Source organism: Drosophila kikkawai, chromosome 3L (assembly GCF_030179895.1).
Source record: "Drosophila kikkawai strain 14028-0561.14 chromosome 3L, DkikHiC1v2, whole genome shotgun sequence".
Lineage (NCBI taxonomy): Eukaryota > Metazoa > Arthropoda > Insecta > Diptera > Drosophilidae > Drosophila > Drosophila kikkawai.
Genome location: NC_091730.1, coordinates 13,518,045 through 13,541,943, shown reverse-complemented (window position 1 = coordinate 13,541,943; position 23,899 = coordinate 13,518,045). Strand labels below are relative to the sequence as shown.

At 40.4% G+C, this 23,899-nt stretch overlaps 7 protein-coding genes and 2 long non-coding RNA genes across 20 annotated transcripts; 3 read left to right on the top strand and 6 right to left on the bottom strand.

Annotated features, from left to right (window-relative positions):
• Positions 1 to 99: 99 nt before the first annotated feature.
• On the bottom strand, positions 100 to 1,791 carry Las (lipoyl synthase, mitochondrial). Its single transcript, XM_017167358.3, has 5 exons — positions 1,648 to 1,791; positions 1,241 to 1,573; positions 977 to 1,133; positions 858 to 915; positions 100 to 802 (listed from the first exon to the last, which is right to left on the bottom strand). Exons 1-5 carry the CDS (start codon positions 1,696 to 1,698, stop codon positions 271 to 273), a joined length of 1,131 nt encoding a protein of 376 aa, XP_017022847.1. The 5' UTR covers positions 1,699 to 1,791; the 3' UTR covers positions 100 to 270.
• A 142-nt stretch (positions 1,792 to 1,933) lies between these two features.
• Positions 1,934 to 4,556, top strand: Psn (presenilin). 4 transcript variants are annotated; one of them, XM_017167589.3, is made up of 9 exons: positions 1,934 to 2,077; positions 2,145 to 2,386; positions 2,444 to 2,676; positions 2,737 to 2,946; positions 3,004 to 3,224; positions 3,281 to 3,379; positions 3,437 to 3,601; positions 3,957 to 4,121; positions 4,176 to 4,556. In XM_017167589.3, exons 2-9 carry the CDS (start codon positions 2,219 to 2,221, stop codon positions 4,442 to 4,444), a joined length of 1,530 nt encoding a protein of 509 aa, XP_017023078.1. In that variant the 5' UTR covers positions 1,934 to 2,077; positions 2,145 to 2,218; the 3' UTR covers positions 4,445 to 4,556. The 4 variants fall into 4 exon arrangements, with proteins under 4 accessions (XP_017023078.1, XP_017023077.1, XP_017023076.1 ...); XM_017167588.3 differs by having other exon boundaries at positions 3,437 to 3,670; XM_017167587.3 differs by having other exon boundaries at positions 3,437 to 3,712.
• mRpL15 (mitochondrial ribosomal protein L15) lies at positions 4,480 to 5,584 on the bottom strand. Its single transcript, XM_017167594.3, has 2 exons — positions 5,383 to 5,584; positions 4,480 to 5,312 (listed from the first exon to the last, which is right to left on the bottom strand). The coding sequence occupies exons 1-2, from the start codon at positions 5,485 to 5,487 to the stop codon at positions 4,554 to 4,556; spliced, it is 864 nt and encodes a 287-aa protein (XP_017023083.1). The 5' UTR covers positions 5,488 to 5,584; the 3' UTR covers positions 4,480 to 4,553.
• A 25-nt stretch (positions 5,585 to 5,609) lies between these two features.
• Positions 5,610 to 7,643, top strand: CtIP (CTBP-interacting protein). Of its 3 annotated transcripts, XM_070285045.1 has the most exons (4): positions 5,613 to 5,810; positions 5,876 to 6,467; positions 6,524 to 7,169; positions 7,236 to 7,643. In XM_070285045.1, the coding sequence occupies exons 1-4, from the start codon at positions 5,723 to 5,725 to the stop codon at positions 7,428 to 7,430; spliced, it is 1,521 nt and encodes a 506-aa protein (XP_070141146.1). In that variant the 5' UTR covers positions 5,613 to 5,722; the 3' UTR covers positions 7,431 to 7,643. The 3 variants fall into 3 exon arrangements, with proteins under 3 accessions (XP_017023080.1, XP_070141146.1, XP_070141147.1); XM_017167591.3 differs by lacking the exon at positions 7,236 to 7,643 and having other exon boundaries at positions 5,610 to 5,810; positions 6,517 to 6,761; XM_070285046.1 differs by lacking the exon at positions 5,613 to 5,810 and having other exon boundaries at positions 6,330 to 6,467; positions 6,517 to 7,169.
• Hpd (4-hydroxyphenylpyruvate dioxygenase) lies at positions 7,445 to 9,390 on the bottom strand. The gene is made up of 4 exons (XM_017167593.3): positions 9,265 to 9,390; positions 8,744 to 8,770; positions 7,645 to 8,682; positions 7,445 to 7,581 (listed from the first exon to the last, which is right to left on the bottom strand). The coding sequence occupies exons 1-4, from the start codon at positions 9,265 to 9,267 to the stop codon at positions 7,507 to 7,509; spliced, it is 1,143 nt and encodes a 380-aa protein (XP_017023082.1). The 5' UTR covers positions 9,268 to 9,390; the 3' UTR covers positions 7,445 to 7,506.
• Positions 9,391 to 10,426: 1,036 nt separating this feature from the next.
• On the bottom strand, positions 10,427 to 12,064 carry LOC121502208 (uncharacterized). 3 transcript variants are annotated; one of them, XR_011444803.1, is made up of 4 exons: positions 11,794 to 12,064; positions 11,196 to 11,522; positions 10,982 to 11,116; positions 10,427 to 10,801 (listed from the first exon to the last, which is right to left on the bottom strand). It is a non-coding gene; the product is annotated as an uncharacterized lncRNA (long non-coding RNA). The 3 variants fall into 3 exon arrangements; XR_005990868.2 differs by lacking the exon at positions 10,427 to 10,801 and having other exon boundaries at positions 10,942 to 11,116; XR_005990869.2 differs by lacking the exon at positions 10,427 to 10,801 and having other exon boundaries at positions 10,942 to 11,116; positions 11,196 to 11,463.
• LOC108075276 (uncharacterized) lies at positions 12,059 to 22,230 on the top strand. 5 transcript variants are annotated; one of them, XM_041775223.2, is made up of 6 exons: positions 12,059 to 12,171; positions 15,943 to 16,448; positions 16,799 to 16,872; positions 17,046 to 17,088; positions 21,207 to 21,332; positions 21,954 to 22,230. In XM_041775223.2, exons 2-6 carry the CDS (start codon positions 16,046 to 16,048, stop codon positions 22,064 to 22,066), a joined length of 759 nt encoding a protein of 252 aa, XP_041631157.1. In that variant the 5' UTR covers positions 12,059 to 12,171; positions 15,943 to 16,045; the 3' UTR covers positions 22,067 to 22,230. The 5 variants fall into 5 exon arrangements, with proteins under 5 accessions (XP_041631157.1, XP_070141149.1, XP_017023147.1 ...); XM_070285048.1 differs by lacking the exon at positions 12,059 to 12,171 and adding an exon at positions 12,220 to 12,237; XM_017167658.2 differs by lacking the exon at positions 12,059 to 12,171 and adding an exon at positions 14,949 to 15,083.
• On the bottom strand, positions 17,346 to 19,126 carry LOC138928306 (uncharacterized). The gene is made up of 3 exons (XR_011444807.1): positions 18,943 to 19,126; positions 18,035 to 18,846; positions 17,346 to 17,809 (listed from the first exon to the last, which is right to left on the bottom strand). It is a non-coding gene; the product is annotated as an uncharacterized lncRNA (long non-coding RNA).
• On the bottom strand, positions 22,158 to 23,876 carry LOC108075275 (uncharacterized). The gene is made up of 3 exons (XM_017167656.3): positions 23,692 to 23,876; positions 22,930 to 23,633; positions 22,158 to 22,874 (listed from the first exon to the last, which is right to left on the bottom strand). Exons 2-3 carry the CDS (start codon positions 23,619 to 23,621, stop codon positions 22,427 to 22,429), a joined length of 1,140 nt encoding a protein of 379 aa, XP_017023145.1. The 5' UTR covers positions 23,622 to 23,633; positions 23,692 to 23,876; the 3' UTR covers positions 22,158 to 22,426.
• Between the last annotated feature and the right edge of the window lie 23 nt (positions 23,877 to 23,899).

Genomic DNA, 23,899 nt, shown 5'->3' with positions numbered 1-23,899 from the left:
TATTGATGAAGTTAGTTTGCCACAAAAAATAAATAATAAAATAAAAGCAATTCAATTTTCAAAACCTTTGAACTCATAACTAATAACTAACATCAGATATATGAATAACAATTCGAATTTATTATACATTTATAAGATTTTGTTATTATTTATATACATATACTTTGCACAACAAAAGGCAGTTTTGCAAATAAAAAGCAGAACCAAACTTATCCATTTGTGTGACGAGGCATCTAGAATTTTTTGTATCTTAAAAAATCAACAATTATCCTAATCTTTCGGCGATGCATTTGCGCTCTGGTTCTTCTTCCGGTTCTCCAATATACTGGTGATAAAGAACTCGCCCGCTTTGTAGGAGCTGCGAACCAGGGGACCACTGGCCGTGTAAAGGAATCCCAGCTCATTACCGCGCTCCTCCCAATGCTTGAACTTCTCCGGCGTTACGTACTCGATGACTTTAAGGTGTCTGTTCGTGGGCTGCATGTACTGGCCCAAGGTAACACAGTCGACGCCGGCATTTCTCAAGTCCTTCAGCGTGGTCTCAATCTCTTCATCGGTTTCTCCGAGGCCCAGCATAATAGAGCTCTTCGTTATGAGATTAGGATTGAAACGCTTGGCTTCGGTGAGGACCTGCAGCGTCTGGCGATAATGTGCGCGTCTATCCCGAACATAAGGAGTGAGTTTCTCCACGGTCTCGATATTGTGAGCGTAAACATCCAGACCGCATTTGGCAATCGTCTCCACGCACTCGAGATTTCCGCGAAAATCTGGCACCAGGCACTCCACAAAGATGTTAGAGTTTCTGAAACAAATATTTGGATTAATAAGAAAGACCATATGAATATTATAGTTCTTACCGCGCCTTGATTTCCTTTACAGTTTCTGCTATGTGCTTTGAGCCACCATCAGACAAATCTGCGGATTTAGTTAGTTGTATGTAGAATCTATTTACTTTAAAGTTAAACCGAGTACTTACCATCACGGTCCACGGATGTCAGCACAATGTAATCCAATCCCCAGGATGCAATTGCCGTGGCAGTATTCACGGGCTCATTTACGTCCAGTGGCGGTGGTTTTCTTGCTGTTTTCACGGAACAAAAGCGACAGCCTCGCGTGCATGTGTCGCCCATCAGCTGAAAATAATCATAGAAACGTTAAGTCTCTAGGTTTTTCATTGAGACCCCAGATAACCAATACTTTCGCTTATCAACATAGGTCAAGGTCAATAGAGGCTTCTCACCATAATCGTGGCTGTTTGGGTGCCATGCTCGCCGCCGCCCCAGCACTCGCCAATGTTTGGACACCTTGCCTCCTCGCACACAGTGGAGAGCTTGAGCTCACGCATCTGTTCCTTGATCCGGGCGTAGTTCTTGCCCACAGGAATTGTGGTCTTCAGCCAGGGGGGCAGCCGCAGGCGCTGCTCCTCGCCCTTTTCGCGTCGCAACTTTCCTGCATAGTCATCCCATTCGCTCTTGGAGTAATCCGGATTCTGAACAAAGTCCTGGAAATTGGGACCCTTAGCCAGGCGTTCGCGGATCTCCTCCAGCTTTTCCGCATTTGTTGAGGCCGCACGCTGTAAAATCAATCAATAAATATATTTCATCGACTTGACACTTGCATGTAAGTATTCCAGATAATATAACTTACGGCGACAATCACTATGGGAGTTTCAACGTGTGATTTTAAACAGCGCAACATAGTTATATTTTAATTGTTTTGCCAAATTATGTTGTTTTGTTGGGTCTTATGAAATGATTAGTGCGACCATGCTTAACTTTAGTATTTTTACTACGATAGGTTTGATTTATCGAACTTAAATACTTTTTAATTTAAATACATTTTAATGAAATGATTCCTCTATATCAAAAGAGAAAACAGCAAATAAATTATCTAGTTTTCTATATATTTAGTTAAATTATAGTTTTAAAATCTATTCTTAATAATATAATAAACTTTTAAGTTTATCAAAAATCGATTACTGAGCCGGACTAGTGTTGGTCCATCCCTAGTCTATGAGTCGCGTTCTTGTCAACAAAAGAAAGTTTTTGCAAAGCAATTTACTTAGGTTCCACTAATCGTGAGTACCTATGCCGCCTGCATTTCCCGGAAACTGCATAACTAAACTATATCGAACGCCTTGAAAGCGACCCAACACACAAATACGGCTTCGCAGTGGTCGGCGTCCAGCGCTACGGAGGCGAACGAACGCACACCACTCATGGCTGCTCATGTCCAGTCTACCAGCTCCTCCGGGCCATCAGGCGTGGGAGTGGGTGCTGATGACGGCAGCCTGAACGGCGAGACAGAGCGTTTGGAGCGTCCTCCAAAGCGGCAGCAGCAGCAGCGTAACAACTACGGATCCAATGACCAGGATACACCAGATGCGGTGGGTTTAACTTGCTGAGGGAATTGCATTTGATTTTAATTTGATTTTTGATCTCAGGCTATACTAGCAGTTCCCAATGTGGTGATACGGGACTCTGGGGGACCACATTCTTCAAGACTGAGTGGGGGTGGCGGCGGTGGTCCGCCCACAAATGAAACGGAGGAGGAACAGGGCCTCAAATACGGCGCCCAGCATGTCATCAAATTGTTTGTGCCTGTCTCCCTCTGCATGTTGGTCGTGGTGGCCACCATCAACTCGATCAGCTTCTATTCCAGCACGGATGTCTATCTGTGAGTTTTATCTGGGCTCCCATATGGACATCCAACTAATAGCAGACATTTCTTCCTTAGATTGTACACTCCTTTCCATGAGCTCTCGCCCGAACCGAGCGTTAAATTATGGAATGCCTTGGCCAACTCCCTGATCCTGATGAGCGTAGTGGTGGTGATGACCATTCTGTTGATTGTTTTGTATAAGAAGCGTTGCTATCGCATCATCCATGGCTGGCTTATACTCTCCTCCTTTATGCTATTGTTCATATTTACGTACTTATACCTGGAGTGAGTAGGGATATCCTTTTTTCTGGAATGTCTTTATTATATTTTGGCTTTTTAAAGGGAACTCCTGCGGGCCTACAACATACCCATGGACTATCCCACGGCCCTGCTAATCATGTGGAACTTTGGTGTGGTGGGAATGATGTCCATACACTGGCAGGGACCACTTAGGTTGCAGCAGGGCTACCTTATATTTGTGGCAGCTCTGATGGCCTTGGTTTTCATCAAATATCTGCCTGAATGGACTGCCTGGGCTGTGCTGGCTGCCATTTCTATTTGGGGTGAGCTTTAGGTCAATTTCTATGTAAATGACGATAATTGAATGTATATCCTGCAGATCTCATTGCTGTCCTCTCGCCAAGAGGACCTCTACGCATACTGGTGGAAACGGCTCAGGAGCGGAATGAACAAATCTTCCCTGCCTTGATCTATTCATGTACTTATAAATCACCAATCCTTTTGACTTGGTTAAAGCAAGCTTTCTATTCCTTAGCCACCGTCATCTACACATACATGGGCACTCATTATACGCCACAGCAATCACAGGCAACCGCCTCATCCTCCCCGTCGTCCAGTAATTCCACAACCACGACACGGGCCACACAAAACTCGCTGGCATCGCCAGAGGCGGCGGCGGTTAGTAGTGGCGCACGTTCAGGTAACAACTCCCGTTCCCATCCGCAGCAGAATCAGCGGGATGATGGTGGCAACGCACTGGCAACTGAAGGTATGCCACTTGTGACTTTTAAAAGCAATTTGCGCGGAAACGGTACATATGCATTATATATATTTTTATGATTTATCTTTATCTCCCTTCAAATGTGTGTAAATATTGCTTATTTGGCGTCTTGTCTGTTCTTTTCACGTCTTGTTTAGCATTGTTTGGGCATATGGTATAAAGCGCTGCTACTTGGTAGAACATCATTCGAGATAGAGCTACGAAATGAACGCCATTTCAAGGCTCTCTTAATCTAGGATTATCTTTAAATTCTCTTTTTGCTTTATTTTTTCAGCTGAAGCTGCGGGATTCACCCAAGAATGGTCTGCCAATCTCAGTGAGCGTGTGGCTCGTCGTCAGATAGAAGTTCAGAGCACACAGAGTGGGAATGCCCAGCGCTCCAACGAGTATCGTACCGTTACTGCGCCCGATCCGAGCCAACAGGAGGGACAAGAAGAACGTAAGTTAATCCAACAATTTCATTGAAAAACTCATTTAACACCTTGTTTTACAGGTGGCATCAAACTGGGTCTCGGAGACTTCATCTTCTATTCGGTTTTAGTGGGCAAAGCCTCTAGCTATGGCGACTGGACCACCACAATCGCTTGCTTTGTGGCCATTCTTATTGGACTCTGCCTTACGCTCCTGCTTTTGGCCATTTGGCGCAAGGCCCTGCCCGCTCTGCCCATCTCCATAACCTTCGGACTGATATTCTGCTTCGCCACCAGTGCCGTGGTCAAGCCGTTTATGGAGAATCTGTCGGCCAAGCAGGTGTTTATATAAATACAAAGAAAGAAAGACAAGGACACGGGAAAATGTCGCTCAGTATCATAGTCTAACAGCTTTTTGTAACCATTTCTTTATTTAACAAAATGCATAGTATTGGAATTACTCACTCCAACTTGCGTTTTATAATTGTTTTGTCTACAATGTTAATCAGCCAGCCGGGCTCCAGGCCATAGAATATCTGCCTCGGATCCTTGGTGGTCGTGAGCATCTCGTAGGCGGAATCATTCTCGATTTTAGGCAGCTCATAACCGTATTTCTGGGCCAGCACCAGGCGTTCTTTGCTGATCTCCTCGGGATTGGCCAGATAGCCGCGATTCTTGGGATTCGTATAGTAGTCCACGGCGTCCTGGGGCGGCAGCATCCGGCTGGGTATGGGCACACCCTTCTGAAACCACTTTTGCGGATTGGCCAGCATGTGCAGGCTGCGCGGATCGTAGTAAGATGTACGGATCACACCGCCGTTCTTCTCCACAGCGGCAATGACCGCCTCACTGGCGTGCTGCACCTCGATGTTGATCTTGGCCTTGAAGTTGTCCAAACCGTCATCCGTCAGCTGGAACCCGTATTCCAGCTCCGCTGGCTTTAGCTTCAGCAGTCCCGAGTTGCACAGCGTGCTGATATCTATGGGCTGACTGGTGTCTATCCGGTTGGTGTCGATAAGCACCTGCAGCTGGAGCAGGGAGATGGGCGGGTACTGGCGCTTCATGTGGTGTCCCTTGTAGTAGGGCTCGTAGGGGAATCTCATGTAAAAGGGCTGATTTCCCGTCTCATAGCCAAGCCGCATAAAGTTTTGCCGCTGTCCTGAGCCCTTGTTGCCTGCTCCATGCTTATCGCCGCCGTGCTGGGCCCGGCCACGCTTGTCCTGAGGAATTTGAACAGAAAATTAAATAAATTAACCAATTGCATGTTGTTATTCAACCGGCTGCACGCACATTCTGTTTGGAGTTGGGATTCGGCCGGAGGTTCCCGATCTGAACGCGCGGCAACGTGCGCAGCAGCTTCAGCGCTTTGTCCGAGGTCTCCCGCAGGTGAGCCATGTTCAAAAACTACTTAATTTATTTAATAATATTAAGTTTTACAGGTGAAAAATAAAAATTATCCACGAGTGGATGTAATCGAGTAATCGAGTAATACACAGGCGATAACAATTAATCGATAAATTACCCACATCGCTAGTGTAGACGCAACAAAAACGTAAACATTCCTTGAAATAAATAAAAAAACAATAATTATCTTTATTAAAACATATAAAATTTATAAAATTACAAGAATATGACGTGTGGAACATGTCGGGGACACAAGGAGCGGAGTGTAAAGTGCCTTATTGCCGCTCTGGACATTATCAAAGATCACGCCTTGAGTAAGTGGCTATGAGTTGACTCCACTTTATTAATTAATTAATACATTAAACTTAATGAACCGCAGTGATGCAGCAAGCGTCTGAGGAGAGTGACAAGACCATAGAGAATTTGAAGGCGCACAATGAAAAGCTGCACAAGGCGCTCGACTTGCTGAAGGAGCGGCAGGAGTCCATGACCTTGATGCAGGCGGAGAAGCGAAGAAAACTATCGCCCAAAAAACCAAATGATGACATATCACCATTGCCGCAAAGCCAGAACTCTCTGAACATGAACATAGCTCTCAACAGTATCGAGCTCTCTGACGAGGACCAGGAAATGGAGGAGGACGAGAGCATTACGGAGACGGAAACCAACTCCTTGCGAAGTCCGCGCAAGTTGAAGTCGTTGCTAAACAGAAAGCCGGACATCCGAAATTTGGAGAACGTCCAGCCAAACAGTCTGTCCACGTCTAACCAAAATTGGATCAGCAAGACACCAAAGAATCCCGCCGTCCTCACCAAATTGTCACTCACCCACAAGGGCAGCGCCCTGGGCTTGAAGCAAACTCGGCTGAAGTTTGAAAGCAACAAGACGAGCACCAGCGAAAAGGATGTAATAGAAGATAGCCCCAATTTGAGCAGCAGCAAATCTCGCCCGTCTCGATCCCTAATGCAGAGGTAATTATCCGTAGAAATCACATAAACCCGTGTAATATTCAAAGCCAAGTTTGCAGAACCGACACCGTGACCGCTTCAAGCGCCGGCGATGCCAAGCTAGACGTCACCAGCAGCAGCAGTCTCCTTCAGATGCCCAAGCCCACATTTGAGCTGGAAGATGATGCCGAGTTCGATATGGATAGCTCGGAACTACCTCTGATGCCGCCACCTGCCACGCCGCCATTTCTAAAGATGAACAGCACCTCGGACAGCGTGGTCCTGCTTACGCCAGCCACTCAAGACATAATCTTTGTGAACGATACTCTGGAAGATCACGAAAATGTGGACAAATTGGGCACCATGGATGTGCTGGCGGAGATTATGAAGGATGACGATGATGCCTGCTCCAATGCCTTGCGGCAGTTCGAGAAGAAAATGATTGACCAGCAGAAGCAAAACAAACCGACTCCGCAAGCAATCCAAATTACTCGACCCGTCAAACAAGAGCCCATTTCACAGCCAGCAGAGCCGGACTTGGGTAATGAATCAACGAAGCTTCCGGAGGATATCGAAAAGTATATGATGGACATTAAAGATGAAGATGAAAGCAAGGACTCGGTGGAAGAGGAGGAAGAGGAATTCCCCCGTCCAATTGTGGTAAAAAATGAGCCTGAGTTGACGCTCAAAGAAAGGCACAACATCAATTGCCCTGATTGCGAAAAGGTTGGTGTGGGAATTTATAATAATATACAAAAATTATGTTAACTTAACCCTTAATTATCGTTACAGTTTATCAACTTCATGGGCTCAAACCTGACTGACGAGAAAATTAAAGACTATTTAAACAATTGCCGACACGTGGACGCCCGAAGCTCAACGCCCCCAGGCTTCTGGAACCCGCACATGGTGTCCTTTGCCGAAAACGATCCTAGGAATGAGGTCTTGATAGACAACCGATTCAGGGACCAGCGCTTAAACAAATGAGTCAAGATTTCAGGTTTTCTGTTTAATTCATTGATTGTATTTAGTATTTTATATTGCACACATTTATGGTTACAATTCACAAGTTGCCGCGTTTGGCCTGCTCGATTTCGATGGCCGTGAACAGGGACTTGAAGTTGCCGGCTCCAAAGCCCTGGAAGATAGTTAAATTATAAGATAAATTAGGTGAAATAAATACTTTCTTAGCAGCTCTTACATTATGGTTGTGGCGCTGGATAACCTCCAGGAAGAGGGTCGGCCTATCCTGGCAGTTCTTCGTAAAGATCTGCAGCAAGTAGCCGTTCTCATCGAAGTCAATCAAGATGTTCAGCTTCTTCAAGATCTCCATGTCCTCCTTAATCTTGGTGCGGCTCTGCGAGAGCTGCTGCTGCAGGATCTCGTAGTAGGACGAGGGAATGGTCAGGAACTCGGTGCCCCGAGCCTTCAGGTTGCTCACCGCCTGGATGATATCGTCAGTGTTGAGGGCAATGTGCTGGACACCGCCTCCTCCATAGTACTCGACATACTCTTGAATCTGCGACTTCTTCTTGCCATTGGCCGGCTCATTGATGGGCATCTTCACCGTCTCCTCGTAGTTGGCCATCACGATGGACCGCAGGGCAGAGTACTCCGTGTGGATCTGCGAGTCGTCCACCGACCAGAAACGATGGAATTGCAGAATTCTCTCGTACCAGGAGGCCACGCTCTCCATTTGCAAATCCGGCTGATTGCCCACCACATGATCGATGAAGTTCAGTTTGGTGGAGGGCAAGCCCTTCAGCAGAACATCCTCTGCTCCGCGCTGGAATCCCGGCAGAAAGTCACCGGCATAGCCATTGCGCTCCACAAAGGTGTGGGTAGTGTCACCGTACGTCTTGATAGTGGCGAATCTCACGAATCCGTGGTCATCGCTCTCCTCCCAGATGTCGCGCACCACTTCGGCGCCGCGGGACACAGCCAGCGTAAAGATGGCATTCAGATCCTCCACTTCAAAGGCCACATCCTTGACCCCATCGCCGTGGCGCATCAGGTGGAGTCCATGATCCTTGTCGTCTGGCGTGTAAGCGGAGACGAACACAAAGACGATCTTGTTCTGGCGCACGGCATGCTTGGCAAAGCGCCTCTCCCCGGTCTCAAGTCCCTGGTAGCCAAGTGGTTCGAAGCCCAAACGAGTGGTGTAGTAGCTGGCCGCCTGCTTGGCGTTGCCAACGTAGAATGTCAGATGATCAAAGCTTAGAAATTTGCCGGCTTCAGGCTGTAGGGAATAAAGATTGTTAAATACCTCAAGATAATGCAAGGCGAATGCTTGCACTTACTTTGGTTCCTTTGTCAGTATAGCTTGTCTGAAGGTAGAAAAAGTCAAGTATACAAATAAAATTAGCAATTAGCAACTAATTAATAAATTTGAAATACATTTTTGCAAATAAATAAATTAAACAAACTTTTAAAAGCTAAAAAATGAAACCACGAACAAGAGTAATCAACGTCTTAGTAATTATTTCCTAATGTTTGACACCTATATTGTTGGAAAATCTATATAAAACATCCAGTAATCAGATTGTTAGCATAATATATTTTGTTTTCATAATTATTTGAAATATTTCTTTTCACTATTACATTTTTTAACCATATCTTGTAAGCCACATGCATGAATTATAATAAAAAACCTAGCTTTTATAAACTTCATCTTTTTAAGTTCAAAGTGAAAATCTTTCTTTAATCATGCAAAGCTTTAATATTTTTATTTTTAAGGACTGATAAAGCAAGTCCTTTTTCTCACTATCACCATCTTATATAACTCTTTGGCACACGTTTAACACATTATCTTTAGCCATACCATTATCACTCAGACTCAATTTATGCAAATCCTCTCCTCACACGCGATATAGATTTCTACGTTCCGTTGGATCTTACACGATCTTCAAGTTGATTATGGACTGAGCTGTGCCAATCGACGGCTTTATATAGGGCCCCAGAATCATGTGTAGATCAGGTGAAAATCCTGTACTAATTTAAATAAAAGCCAAACTAGTATTTTGTTTATTTCAACTGCTATATATACCGGAATATCTTAGGTAGCTGCTTGTTGTTATTCGCATATTTTAACTGAACCTGCAGAAATTTGTTTACTAGAACAGGTGGATTATTTAATTAATGCAAACCTTCCCGGCGAAATGAATTGCAATTTTGTAATCAGAGACGGGCCTCCTTCAATGAGTGTGTTTACTGCCCATCAAGGCGGCTTTTTAGAAGTTTTTGTAAGCCGAAAATTTCACTTCCTTTCAAGTGTGTTACACAAAAAGCGATATATTAATATCAAGTCCGTATGCAAAATGCCTGAAAGTTAATATTAGAATTCCCCTAAATATTCATGAGGAGAGGCGGCAGTCGAGTTTGCTGGGGCAGATCGGTTGCCAAGTCGTCGTCGTCGCATTGAACTTGATTCAAGTTGCGAGCCCCCAAAACGCCTCTAGTGTTATCTCGATTGTTATTGTTATTGTTATAGTACCAAATGTACATATGGCGCCATTGAAGTTGAAGTTGTTTTGTATTAGAATCGGGCTTTAAAAATTACGATAACTGGTTTGAAATATGACTTGTTGTTGTTATTCAAAGCAAGGCACACGTTGGCCATAAATCATATATTTTGATTATTATCTTTATTTTCATTGACTTTAAGTGTTTAGGGTTAATAATATTACTCACATATTTCAGTTCTTTTGGAAAGAACCAAGGGAATATATTAAAATATATGATCAGTACATCTAGAGTTTTGTAAAAGATAGTTAGCCTTTTAAACAAATCTTTCTCATTGTTTATTTAACATCAATGATTTGTTTAAATAATTTGATTTCTTAAAAAGGACTTTAGAAAACCTGGTAAATGTAAATCATTTACAACAAATTTTGTTAGATAATATATTTTCTTAACTATTGTTGCCTCTCTTCGTTTGTTCCAATAAATATCTTATTTTATAGACATTCTTATCCATTTATTTAGTTATTTACTTGCTCAATGTTTTCTTTTGGGATAGGGCAGTTCTGTTAATCATTTTGACTGACGATCCGTGTCAGGTGTTTGGCAACCAAGCGACAAGTCCATAAATTAAAAGTTTTCCCTAGCTCTTTGGCCGAACACATGGCGTATGAGCAATCTGGGGAGCTAAGCATTAATGATTTAGCCCTAGAACTAAGTCTCGCCCAGCTGCTGGCGACCAGCCTAGTCGTGACGATGAGCTGACAGTCCAAAAGGGGTGGAGGACAGCGATATGGTCGATTGGCCATTGGCAAGAAGCCAAATCGATGCTTGACATTTATTATGATTGGCTTATTAGGAGCAGCAGAGCAGCAGAGGCGATAACCTGCCGGAGGGGCCTGGGGAATACAAAAAACACTTGTCGCTTAATTGTTCCAGATGTTATAGTTGTCATTAAGCCATATGGTTCTGAATTCTTAGAAGGATCAAAAGCATGGAGCTTTAATAAAGGTGAATCAATATTAAAAGTGAAAGGAAATGTTGCATAATATTTGTATTTATAAGATGTTACCCATTACCCCATAATTTTCTATGTTTAAAATATTTAAGAAATAATTTATAGCCTGGGAAAACTTTTCCAAATTATAGTTTTCACATCATCGTTTGCACTTCCATAAATATCTTTGATTTCCATTTGTTTGTTCGACCGACACCTGCCGAAACATCGATTCCATTAGTCAGGTTATTCCAAGGACTCACCCCATTGGACCTATCCCAATGATATTTGCCAACCTCTCTCTTTCTGCTCCTCCGCTGACTTGCCATTAGCTGAGCAAACTTTTGTCCTTGGCGAAGGGAACGGCATCCTTCTGTGTTCGGGTTTGTTTTGGGTTTGATGTGGGTAGCCTGTTGCTCGATGGTGAGATTATGTTTCCCGCCACCCTTGGCTTCGATTGAAGTAGAAGTAGAAGTCCTTCTCTTTGCAGGACCTTTCTCTCTCTTTCGGCAGAGACGACGGCATTGCCAGCTGGGAAAAGTTTCTCGCTTGGGGGTTGCTTTCCTAAAAGGACGATTGCCACCAGACAGAAGGATGTGAGTCTCTATTGTTGTCGTTAGTAACTTCGTCGCCGTTGCACAAGGAAAAATTAAATATTTTATTTCTTAAAAGGTTTTTAGAAAATCTTAAATACATGTAATGTAATTTGTTTAATTTTAAGATAAATTAAAATAAATAAGGATTATAGAATAGTTTAAACATTATTTATAAAATATTCAAACTAATTATTTAAATTATATACTTCTTTAAAAAATGTTTAAAGAATTCTAAGAATATTTCTCTTTTTAGAACTTTCACCTAACTATTTAGATTTAAGGAATGTATACTTATTACCTGTTTTTCTCTCAGTGCAGTGTTATTGTCCTTGTTGTTGCGGTTGTTGTTGTTGCCATAGCCGCAAGCTGTCGCCGGTCTACGTCACGCTTTCCATCCTTCAGTCGCGTTTACTACGCTTCGAAAACAACAAGCAGACCAAAGATAGTCGCAGATAAAAAATTAAAAACCCGAAAAATCACAAGTGTGTAACTACTCTCAAATTATCTCCCATAATTTTTTTAATTTAATGAAAACCAAAACAAACGAATGTACTTGAACTGTCGCTGGTGCTTTGAGCACAAAATCAAAAAATCATTCGTCGCTATTTAAGTTTTTTAGTTGCTGTATATGAAAATTTATGTGTAACTTTTTTTTCTTCTAAATATTGACAAATTGGTGCGTCTCGTTGAGCGATTAAAATCTTTATGTTGAAAAAAAGTCGGAAAAAAACAATGTCAAATGGTTGGCCCCCAAAAAACAGACAATTTTCGAGACCCAAAATCCCCCGAAGCAAGGCAAAAAAGTTTTAAAATGTTACAACATAAATTACTACAAACTACGCGCTCTGAAAGCATTCTCTAGTTAGTGCGGTTTAAAAATAGTTCGTATATGTTATTTTTGCGATTCTGTTGATTGATTGCTCAGTGTGAAAATGATCATAAATTGGTTAAAGCCCAAAGAACACTTGGGGACCCATAAAAATAATCATTTCCCTGGGCAGTGGCAGTGCTGCCAAAAATGTTAGAGCTTGTATGAGCCACACACAGTTTTGCAGGCGCTGTCGAAACGAGTTTTTGTTTGAAAAAGGGGAGATATCTCTCTTTTCGCTGACTTTCTCCCTTACAATCTCTTCGCGGGGTGTTTTTTCATTCCATCTTCAGGGGTTAAAAAACTATACAGACCGCAGGCGCAGCGATATCTTAGGGAAGGTGAGATTTTATTAGCAAAGGTAATAAGCAGATGTCTGCCACAGAGATCTGAAGATTTTAAGGTAAGGCAGATTTTATAAAGATTTTTTAAACTCTAGTGCTATAAAACTATTGGAAAAGGTATCTGAAATTATGTTATAAAATGTTTTAAGTGTCAAATATAATAGTTTTAGAACAATTTACTTTCCTTACCACAAAGAAAAACTTTTATAAGGATAGTAAATATAATTTATAAAAAAGAATATTCCTGGTAATCACACCCTTGTGGACATTTCTGATAGAGATCTCCAAAATAAAACAGTTCTCCCACCAACTACTCAACACAACATTAAGTAAATCCAGCTAAATCCAAATATTTGCATCTAAATTTGCGAATTTAATTCGGTTTGCGTGCCAGAACCCAATCGAAATGCTTCGACAGAGCCATTTTCCACTTACCTGCCAGATAGACGCGCCCTTTGTGACCTTTCGAGAGAGGGGAAGTCCCCCATTAAAGTCATAAAGCATTACCTGGGGAGAGGTGGCGCTCTCAGCATGATTCACTTTCACCTTGACATGCTTTCCCCTGCCTCAATATCCTTTCCAGCGAGTTGGATGCGGATGATGGTGGTATTAAGTTCTTAAAGCCAGATGCCGCCGACATAGAAATGATATTTTTATGCAGTCAAGTTATTTACACGCCGACTTAGGCCCTTAAGTGTTGTGGTAGATGAAACCACATCAAGCGAAAAGCAAAGGAAAATACAATAACCGCCCACAGATCTAGAGTCCAGCCAGCGTTTAATAGTCTTGGGTAATTCTAGAAAGTAAGGTCCATAAAATGATGCTTTCAAAACAAGAAATCGTACGGGTTGGGGCCAGTCCAGATATAGTATGTGAGATTTGGGTGGCGACTGCCAGAGCAGGTTGCAGTTTTACAAATAAACAAAAGAGCCGGAGGAGGAACTTCCTAGCCATCACCTCGCCTATGTGAGTTTTCATTTTTATTTTTAAAACACCGAAATTATGAAGACCAGAGCAGATCACATATATGTGTATATAGCTTACATAGGTATACAGATGCAGATATATCTATTTTTAAGGGATCGTTCCGGGGCATTTAGGTGGGCATAAATTATAAAAATATTTCAATGTGTGTCAGATATTGTTTGTTCGGTATGCCAAGGTATGTTTGGTGTTTATTTTTTCTAAACTCTGGAAGGGGAAATGGTTATGCTCCGTTTTTAACAAATTACTGGGCTTATTAAGTGCCATATTATTAATGGAGCATCACATTGAGGGAATATTTGATTAAATGCCTGTTGATGGCCCATTGGGAAGTGTGAATTGAGCTCGACAAATTGGTTAATCAGGTGAACAAATATTGGGAAAGGCAGGAAGTTTATTTATTCTCAGTTTTAGTTTTATCTTACTTAAGATGACTGTATCTTTTATGTTCTCATTTTTTAAATATTTATTGTTTTATAATTATGATACTACTCATCCTGAATTAATCTTGAACGTAGTGCAATTATTGACCATCTTATACCGCCTTATCTTTAGAATTAACTTGCACTTAGTTACAAGGAATTTGAAAATAAAGAATATGTATTGTTCCTTATCGGAATCTACCTTTAAATGCAACCCGCTCGCTATCTGCGAATATACTTCATTCAAGTCGACGGATCCAGCCGGGTATCGCACGGATACCTCGCTTCTGCCAACGGACAGTGTGTCATATCATATTTGTTTAGCCTCATATTTTCAAGTTGGTATAATAGGGGCTTATTTTTTATAGACTTTGACAGGACAGAAGATTTCATTAAAGCTTTGTTTTCTTACTTATTTTTTTTAAGAAATAATTGGAAAACCCAATTTTAAATCGATAAATAGCTATTATTTTTATGACGTTTCGACGTGTTATAAATTCTAAGACGGCGTAGATAGTATTAAAGTTTAAATTATTAGTGAATATAAAAATCCCTTAATTAACTAAGACACAAAAACGTTTCAAGTATTTATTCTTTCTTTTTTCAAGCCAAATAAACTTAAATTCTTGTTTAATTTTTAACTAACCTTGCAAAGCAAAGCACACAACATTTAAGTTAATAAATTAATTAATAAATTATATAATTAATAATTAAATGTAAGGCATTTCGTAACCAGAAAATATTCCCCAAAAAGTAAAGTTAATTTCGCTGAAACCACTTTACAAAAAATTTAAAAAATATATATAAAAAAATAAACAGAATTTTCGTGGGATTTGACCACTGTTTACTGTTCGCTGCCGAAGCATTGGAGAAGCCGCCGCCGCCGACTTGCTCAAAAGTCAGAACGAATTTGCATAGGCTGGGAATCGGACGTGCGGCCCGTCGATCTTGATGCGAAACCATCGCAGCGGTACGACAAATATTACGAGTATTTATTTCGTTGGCTCCTGCGATCTCCGATCCGCTCCTCACGTGCGTGTGTGATATTTGTAACTTTAATTTATGAGATGCGGAATGCGTTGAGTGAGTCTTCGCCGCTGACTAGCTGCTTCATAAATTATTCCCAAGAATACCAAGCATTTTTTTAGTGAAAAAATAAATATCAACGAAATTTTAAAGCCATTTATCAGTAACAAACGAGATGAAAGAACCATATTTTATGCAACAAATTGTGTGGATATGTGGAAATTTGTGTTTTTTTGAGTTGGAAAAATGTAATAAAGGCCAATAACTCGATAAATTAAAGGGTTTATAAAGTTTTATATAGTTTTATAAATAAAAGGATTATAAATAAAAACGACAATAACGTGAAAATTTATATGAAAATATATCGCTTTGAAGTGAAGTTATAAAACACAGAAAAAGCTACAAGTGTAACTTTCCTTTAATTTATTTTATTTATAAAATATATTAAAAAATCACTACAATTTATACAAGTGGGTTTTTTTATTTTTAAATTGACCCATTTAACCAAAACAAAAACTAAAAACTGCCTGCCAAATCGAGTTATTGCAGTCAAAAGGAAAACTATAAAAATTGTTTAACAATATTAGAGAAATGCCATCAAACCAATCAGCTGTAAAGTGATTTAAACACACAAAAGCTGTTCGTGTGGAAAGCTGGCTATAATATTCTTGAATCTGAACCATATACAATGTGTGCGCTGGGCCTCTATATTCCGATCACGACCGCATTTTACTCACTATATAGTATGCCGATCATCACTGAATCTCAATCTCAATCTCCGCATCCGTGCGACTGACTTACAGATCGTATCCGATTGCTGCGACCGCAACGACGCACTAGTTGAAAGCCGAAATAAAACGCCAATAAAATCCAGCTAATTAATGTGATAATTGTGCAAAAACTAAAATGATCGAAATCGGACGATTTAGCACGATGTGGAGCGACTTGGAATGCACTCAGCTTGCCATAGAGGATTATCGCCAGTGCCCGAGATTACAGCAAACGCCGACGAGATCTCCAACCACCGATAAGCCTGCCTCCTCCAGCTCTTCCTCCGTCTCCGGGGTCAGCCTGCGCTATCAGTTGGCGGTCAGCATCAGCATTCCTCCTTCGTTCCTCCTAGCTTGCACAGTGGCGATCCTCTGCCTGGGATCCGTCTTGGCTGCCCCACAAACCTCCTGCATTATGTGCAACAAGGAGGACCTGCGTCCGCGCGTACCGCCGTACAGCGACAGCTACACGGAGTGGACCTTTGACCATCAGGTGTCCCAGCAGTCGGCCATGGAGTCGTTGCAGAAGTTTAATGAGTGTAAGTATATAAAAATTAAATCACTTTGAATTAAAATATATAGAAAAACATTTCGGGTATTAATTTAAGAATCTAACATTATTGCAAATATAAAGTTTTGTATTTATCATTATTATCTTTACGTTTAAAGTAATAAATAATCCAGAATACAATTTTAGATAAAGAAAGTTTATAAATTTAATCAAATTTCTTTTGTTTTCTACAAAAATATACTTTCCTACTTGCAAAATTATTTTTTTAATAATATTTCCAAGCAATTAGCCTTTAATTTTGTGTAATAAAATATTAAATCTTTTATTTTCTTGGAAAATAATTATAATATATTAATTAAAGTCTCTTTGTCTCAACAGCACATGCCCAGAACAATGCCTGTAACTCTATAAAATGCCCACCGAATGTAATGAAATATTGCCTAGGAACTCAGGTAAATGTTAAATATAAGCTATAGGGACAATAGGCAGAGAACATCCTTAATAAATTCATGATTAAATAATAAAAAATAAAGCCTTAGTTGAGGACAAACTTAAGGTTATTTTCTGCCTAATGAGCCTAATATTTTACACAAAAACTTTCAATTTGAAAATAATATGTTTACAGTTTATAAACGACCATTGTTGGTGCGAAATGCAGCATCGAGAAGGTGAGTAACACTGTAAAATATTTTATGAAATAGTAGAATTAGTAAATTAATTTTGTGATTTGAAAGGAGATAAAAATTTGCTGGAGTAGTTACATTTTAAAAGAAAAAATATAAATATAATTATTAATATTTGTTTGCTTTAAACATAATTTTGATAATTTATTAGTGGTTATACTCATACATAACAACAACTTCATAAATCAGAGAACTTCCCTAAAAGCTGTTTTAAGTGCACTGTTTTCAATAAAGTTAATATTTATGACTTTGCCACAAGAGTCTCAGCACATGGCGCCAAACAATAACAAACAAGAGACCTGCAACTTCTCTGCATTCGCAGTGGCAATCTCCCACAGCAGACGTGTCGTGCCACTAACCCACTTGGAACCCAGTGGCACCCAGAGACAACTCTCTAAAGAGCCTCATTAGCCCTTAACAAGCCCCACTCACGCAGATTACCGGGCAGGGAGCGAGTAAGTGTACCTCTCGTACTTACTACGGCGATGACGCAACCCTTTTGGTGGACATAACTTGGCCACAGAATTATCCCATGGTCGAGAGGTGGCGGCATCGGCTGGGCATGGGCTCGAACTGGTCTCCTTGTCGCCGGCATTTGGCACGTGATGCGGCGCGGAAGTTGTTAAGTCTGGTCCACTGATTGAACCGCACTCTAATGCTTCGACACGCTCCATTGCCCCGACTTGCAACAATAACAGTGTGGGTTCTGTAAGGGAGAAGTATGTGGTTTTTAGGGTTTAATATTTGAGTTATAAGAAGGTTTTTTCTATTTTGAGTTCTCATTTTCTCATTGCATAGATAAGATTATCAAAAGTTTGAGATTGTTTTTATCAGAAGTAGAAGTAGAAGTTTTTAAATAGAAATAATACTTTCTTAGATATAACTACATTTTCTTATTTTAAAGATATTCGAATACCTAATGCACTCTTACCATATGCTCCTTAGTCAGAACCCACTGTACTCGGATTACTTCGACATTCCTAATGTCCAAGCGTCAGTTTATAATTCTTTCCAATCTAAGCAGTTGTTTTTTTTTTTTTTCTTTGTTATTTTATTGCTAGAATGCAGGCTGTTTGGGGAAAATTTTGTGGGCTCGGCGCTTAGATTGTCTACAGTTGAATGATTTTCTTCAAGGCGCCCAGTTTTCGTTTTCCATGCCCCCATAGTTTTACTTTTTCAATGCAATTGCAATGCACCCGCCTTTGAATTGTTCTTTGCAGCTCATTAAATTCAATTTTGTTAATTTCACTTTTTTGTTGTTCTTTTTCTGGGGCTTATTATGCATTTACCGTTGGTTATAAGCCCCAATGAAGGTAAAAAACACATTTCTTGAACAAATATTAAATACAAATCTTGCAGTTCTTGGAATCGAGGCATATAAAAGGGTTAAGAATGTGTAATTTGGGTTGTTAAGTGCTTATTGACGTAAGATAAGAAAACTCTTGGCAGTTTTCCTGTTTATCTTACCCTTGGCCTTATCTTTACTTACATGATCTCTTCCATATAATATTTTCGAAGAACTTAAAAGCTTTCCGAATCAAATACTGTCACTGTTCTTCAACTTATGATACAAAAAAGAAAGGAAACTTATTTTGCAATGCCGAAGTTTGTATACTCTTGCATTTTGCAAAAGGATCCAGTTTGAATTTGAAATCGATCATAACTAAGCCAAAATGTATTATGCATGTATGTTTATGATTTTTAGGGTCGGAAATGATTCCTTTTGGCTAAAATTAAAATACCCTGCAAGGGTATAGGATTGTATTCTGTTTTAATATTTACTGAACATTTTTTGTGGCTTACTCCCACATTCTTTGGTATGCAGCAGGCAATACTTACTACCGGCCGCCAGTCCAATCGATAAGGAACGTGTCTGGAATAACAATGGGAAAACACCTGCCAACCCCTGCCAACTCTGGGTGGCATGTCCACATAAGTAGTATATACAGCTCTCCCGATGACCATTGTTAGGTGCCGCTTATAGCTTCCAATTCAAATATTTCCATAATTTTACGCAATTAAATTTGACAGCTATTTCGGTGTTCTTTTTTTCGTACTCCAAGCAATTATTATTTAATACAATTATGGAAATGCTAATTGACGAAATGTGTGAATCATAAAAAAGCTGTAAACATAAAAAATCGTTATTAAATTTCTTTGGTAACCTAATTTTAGCTGCTTCGTGTAATCAATCACACTCGATTCACATTATTCTCTGTTTCAACAATCTGTCGATTTATATATTTCCAATGCAATCTCGTCCTCGGCTTGTCAGCCGCCGTCGCTAAAGATTAATAACAATTGCCAGAGCAGTCGGTAAAATTGACCTAACATATTACACGCCGGGACCCGTGTCTGTTTGCATTTACTAATAATTATTTAATTGTATAAATATCTGTGACACGCAGCAAACAAATGAAAAGCGACTATAATATGTGTGTGTGGGCTTTCAATGTTTTTAAAATTTAGACATGGAACTTCATAAAATTCAACACGTTGAGTTTTCTATAAACAAATGTGAATCGCGGCGTCCATAAACAGGCCAACCGAAAAAATAACCCAGGCATATGTTACGATCACCGATCGAAAAACAATGCCGTTCATATTTAGTCACTCGTCTCAGTTTATATTTTGGCCAGAAATTACTCTTGATTTTTCGTTTTCGTGCGCACAGCAAGCTAGCTCCAATAAACATATTCTATTTTATCGATTTCCGTTTCTACTCAAAGCGCAAAAGTTCCATAAATTGTGTATTTAAATTAAGTGGTTGCTATTATAAAAAGTTAAGCACTTGATTTTGAATTGGAGCATATTGGAAAATGTTTGAATATTTTGAGATGTCTGAAAACCAATATTTTCGAAATATTTATAGTTTTTTTTGTGAATGACACATGCAGCTGTGTTTTTAGAAAAACATAAGATTTACTTTGATTTAAATATAATTGCCTAAGGTCATATATACCAATTAATTTTATTTGTATATGAATTTCGATTTATAACATTTGTTTATTACTCTCTAGCTAATTTTGCTAATTTGTTTATTATTTCGTGAGATTTATAGCTTTATAAATCAATCAAATCATCATACTAGGGGTTGTTCTGGTTTTCACTTTCGGTGAAGGTTTTTAAATTACTTTTTTTATTATTTTTTTAAGGTTTTTATATGAGTAATTAAGTACAAATCATAACTGATTTAGAAAACTAGGAAAATCAGATTTATTTTTAAAATATTTTTTTAAGGCTGTGTAATTGTTAAAAATGTAATTGTAAAACAAGCTAACTTTGGCCAGCCAAAGTTTGTATACCCTTGCAGGTAACAATTCAAATATATCATAACTAAGCCAAAAATGGATTAATTTCGATTCGGATTCAGCAGTTTTGTGTTAGTATTTATTAATTTAAAAAACTGCATACCAAATTTAAAATTTTAAGAAATCAAAATTTTTGGACATTTTTGTTCATTTTAATGATGTAACCCCTTATCAAATTTCGCAAAAATGGCAAAAAAAATCGATTTCTTCCGGACATGTCTAGAAAGATTCGCACGTTAATGCTGATCAAGAATATATATGGTTTATGGGGTCTGATTTTTTATATTAAAAAACTTCTTGATTTTTTTTTAAATTAAAAATATCATAACTCGGCCAAAAGAGCATTAATTTTAAATCGGAAAACTCTTCTGTGCAAGATTTTCTACAGTTAATAAATCTGCATACTTCATTTAAAAATTTTGAAAATTCAATTTTTTATCAAAATCAAACATTTTAATGATGTAACCCCTTAAAAAATTTTGCAAAAATGGCAAAAAAATCGATTTCTTCCTGACATATCTAGAAAGATTCCCCTGTTGATGCTGATCAAGAATATATATACTTTATAGGGTCGGAAACGTCTCCTTCACTGCGATGCAAACTTCTGACTGAAATTATAATACCCTGCAAGGGTATAAAAATGACCGAAATTATTTTTTTCTCCTTTTAAAAAACTATAAAATCAAAATGCCAATTTTGAAATTTAAAAAATTATGTAAAATTAATATTATCTATTAAGAAAAAGCTAGTATAAAATAAATAAATAATATTCAATTTCCAATTCCTTTCCAGAGGGCCTGCCATATGTACCCCATACATGCTTCTTGGATGAAAAGGTGCACACACCTTCCGTGGGCTCGTGCTTCGTCTTCGCGGAGGTCAAGGAGTGCTGCTGCGCTGGGACCTGGGTCAAGAAGTGTAAGTATTTTCCATCCAATACGATGGAGACTGCACGTAGCCATAGTGTTCGCATCTGGTATCACACTAGCAATGCTAAATGCTCATGCCACTCCGAACGAACACACGGAGCGGGATTAACAAAGCGATGCTAATTTAATAATGTAAATATACAGTTTTCGATGATTCTGTTTCCACAACGGCGCCTTCGATAAACATACAAATACCAGAAATAACAGCAACAATGGCCGAGAGATCAGATCATGTCAATATTCACATCACTGGCCAGAAAATCGTACCATGCTAATTATATTTAGTTTATAATGCTAATTGAAATCGCTCACACCGTTCGGCCTGAGAGATCGAGAGACTTTTAAATCATAAAATATATGTAGGAAAAGGCCTTTTGAAAATGGCAAGCTATAAATTTTAAAAAGGGCAATTAGCCTTGGCTGTTGTATATTATCGCACTGAGTAGTTTATTCCAAGAAGCTTCTCACAATAAACATAAAACTTTGGCTAAATCGAGAGCTAGCTCATAAATAAATATGAGAAAAGCTGGAAAAACATATTCCGAATTTTACCAGCTGGCATAAAAACAATTTTAACTAAAACTACATTTTTCCTTTGACTATTTTCCAGGGCGACACATTTCCGGGAGCTCTCGGAGCCAGCACATACCAAAAATATTAATACCTCTGCTCTCTGCACTCAGTTTGCTGCGATGGACGAGCAGAAGGTGGATATTCTGTTAAAGTTAACTGGACGATGATGTAAAGTTGTACAACATATAGTCATAGCAAACTAGGATCGTCGTATAAGTGTACTTAGTTCAAACGAAAAATGTCCAAAATGGTAATCAAACCTACTTGCTAAGCATATATATTTAAGCGTTAATAAATACAAGTTTATAAAGCTAGCCGACTGTTCGATAGCGTGTGTTTCGTTTCGCTTAGATCACTAAATAATGAAGCTATAACTTACGTGCATTCTAAAAAGGACAACATATCGAGGAACAAAATTAAAAGATAGTTTTAACATGCTAACTTCGCCTTAGTTGCTATTTTCGGTCCACTAAACCTCGAGTTCAGCAAGTCTATAGTCTCCTCAGTGTCTTACAGGCTGGTACGGTTGTTAAGCGTACGCTGCAAGGCATTCACACAGGACAGCACGTCCTCGTAGTCCTTGGACCATTCACGCAAATTCCGCTCCAGACTCTCCAGTCGCGTCTGGCCCAATCGCATGCCGCCGTGCTTGATGGCCGCGTAACAGGAGCAGGCGAGCAGCTTGAAGCACTGCCGCCGCACCGCATTGTGCGCATGGCTCTCCCAGTTGGGGGTGCTGGCCACATACTGCCAGGCCATGCTGACATAGTCCACCAGGGCATCCCAGTGGCTGGAGTCGTGCAGTCGCTTGGCCTGCAATTGCAGTACTCGTTTAAATTCGTTGAGATGCATCGACGCCTTCGAGTAGGCCGCCGCATCGGTTTTCTTGCACAGGCGAGAGGTGGGCAGGGACTTGAAGATGAGCCGCTTCACATGGTGCAGCTCCTGCTCTAGCGAGCTGCAACAAGGTAAGGGGTAAAAATATGTTTACATGATTGAAAAAGCACAATCACCTTATGTCTGGCGTGGGCAGCTGCCTCCTGATCTCCTCCTCATCGCTGGTAGTGTTCACACTGTTCGTTATCAATTCAATAAGCTGCTGTTGGGACAATCCCTGCAGCAGGACAGGCAACGCCACATCGTTGTTTGTCTGCCCAACCGGTCGGTCGTCCATCTTCAGCTTTTTCACTATCGGCGTTCCCGGCCACAGTTGCTTGGTGGTGGCCATTTTGATGGGCGAATATGTCTCCATGGGCATGGGCTCTGGAGGTGTGCTGCCCATAGTCAAGCGCTTCCTGGGCGAGCTGCGCAGGATCATGCCGCTGGTCAGTTGCAGGTTCTTGGTGGGCGTACGCTGGAAGGGACTGCGCATGGAAGAGCCGCTGGAACTGCCGCCGCCTCCATTCACTTTATCTGGAGAGAATGTGGTGGTAAACCTACGACGTCCGCGCTGTCGGATGACCAACTCATCGGGTGAGGGCAGCGGTGAGAAGACAAAGTCCTGGGCCTGCACCACATTCACATCGTTATCCACCCGCAGGCCCAGTCCCCCGTTCGCGTTCGGTGTGTTTATTACCACTGCCGCCGGTGTCGGCTCATCCGGAGTCCGCCGGTTGGCATTTGTCGGGGTGTTGGCCATGCGCAGCGCCTCCAAACGGTCCGGGATCTCGGCCAACGCCATTCGCGTCTGCAGCGGTGTCGTCATTGCTGTCGATTGCTGTAAAACGCATCAAAAGATTCTATAAAACCCTTGGATACACCTGCACCGGACGTACCGCTTGGATGCTTCGCTTGGTCTTCGCAGCAGAATCACCGATTTAATGCGTTGGCGGTTTGTATAGCTTCCGGGCACTTGGGATCGGTTGGGATTATCTTTTGGCGTCCCTCCAGGCGAATGCAACTGTGATTTTTACTTGTTTTTGTTTAAATTGCGCCAATTCGCACAAGGTGGCAGCACGCTCTAGAGGTGGGCGCTCGTGGCGA

What these genes read in the sequence shown, in the direction of transcription:
- LOC108075275 (XM_017167656.3), bottom strand. Translation starts at nt 23,621, where the DNA reads ATGACGACACCGCTGCAGACGCGAATGGCGTTGGCCGAGATCCCGGAC. An exon ending in CTGCCCACGCCAGACATAAG is followed by an intron (nt 22,875 to 22,929) that starts GTGATTGTGCTT and finishes ACCTTGTTGCAG; the next exon opens with CTCGCTAGAGCAGGAGCTGC.
- Hpd (XM_017167593.3), bottom strand. An exon ending in ATACTGACAAAGGAACCAAA is followed by an intron (nt 8,683 to 8,743) that starts GTAAGTGCAAGC and finishes TATTCCCTACAG; the next exon opens with CCTGAAGCCGGCAAATTTCT. An exon ending in TCCAGCGCCACAACCATAAT is followed by an intron (nt 7,582 to 7,644) that starts GTAAGAGCTGCT and finishes ACTATCTTCCAG; the next exon opens with GGCTTTGGAGCCGGCAACTT.
- LOC108075276 (XM_041775223.2), top strand. Translation starts at nt 16,046, where the DNA reads ATGATCGAAATCGGACGATTTAGCACGATGTGGAGCGACTTGGAATGC. An exon ending in CGAAATGCAGCATCGAGAAG is followed by an intron (nt 17,089 to 21,206) that starts GTGAGTAACACT and finishes ATTCCTTTCCAG; the next exon opens with AGGGCCTGCCATATGTACCC. An exon ending in TGGGACCTGGGTCAAGAAGT is followed by an intron (nt 21,333 to 21,953) that starts GTAAGTATTTTC and finishes ACTATTTTCCAG; the next exon opens with GGCGACACATTTCCGGGAGC.
- Las (XM_017167358.3), bottom strand. Translation starts at nt 1,698, where the DNA reads ATGTTGCGCTGTTTAAAATCACACGTTGAAACTCCCATAGTGATTGTC. An exon ending in CCCAAACAGCCACGATTATG is followed by an intron (nt 1,134 to 1,240) that starts GTGAGAAGCCTC and finishes GATTATTTTCAG; the next exon opens with CTGATGGGCGACACATGCAC. An exon ending in GTAAAGGAAATCAAGGCGCG is followed by an intron (nt 803 to 857) that starts GTAAGAACTATA and finishes TATTTGTTTCAG; the next exon opens with AAACTCTAACATCTTTGTGG.
- mRpL15 (XM_017167594.3), bottom strand. Translation starts at nt 5,487, where the DNA reads ATGGCTCACCTGCGGGAGACCTCGGACAAAGCGCTGAAGCTGCTGCGC. An exon ending in ATCCCAACTCCAAACAGAAT is followed by an intron (nt 5,313 to 5,382) that starts GTGCGTGCAGCC and finishes CAAATTCCTCAG; the next exon opens with GACAAGCGTGGCCGGGCCCA.
- CtIP (XM_070285045.1), top strand. Translation starts at nt 5,723, where the DNA reads ATGACGTGTGGAACATGTCGGGGACACAAGGAGCGGAGTGTAAAGTGC. An exon ending in TATCAAAGATCACGCCTTGA is followed by an intron (nt 5,811 to 5,875) that starts GTAAGTGGCTAT and finishes AATGAACCGCAG; the next exon opens with TGATGCAGCAAGCGTCTGAG. An exon ending in TCTCGATCCCTAATGCAGAG is followed by an intron (nt 6,468 to 6,523) that starts GTAATTATCCGT and finishes CCAAGTTTGCAG; the next exon opens with AACCGACACCGTGACCGCTT.
- Psn (XM_017167587.3), top strand. Translation starts at nt 2,219, where the DNA reads ATGGCTGCTCATGTCCAGTCTACCAGCTCCTCCGGGCCATCAGGCGTG. An exon ending in ACCAGGATACACCAGATGCG is followed by an intron (nt 2,387 to 2,443) that starts GTGGGTTTAACT and finishes TTTTGATCTCAG; the next exon opens with GCTATACTAGCAGTTCCCAA. An exon ending in TCCAGCACGGATGTCTATCT is followed by an intron (nt 2,677 to 2,736) that starts GTGAGTTTTATC and finishes TTTCTTCCTTAG; the next exon opens with ATTGTACACTCCTTTCCATG.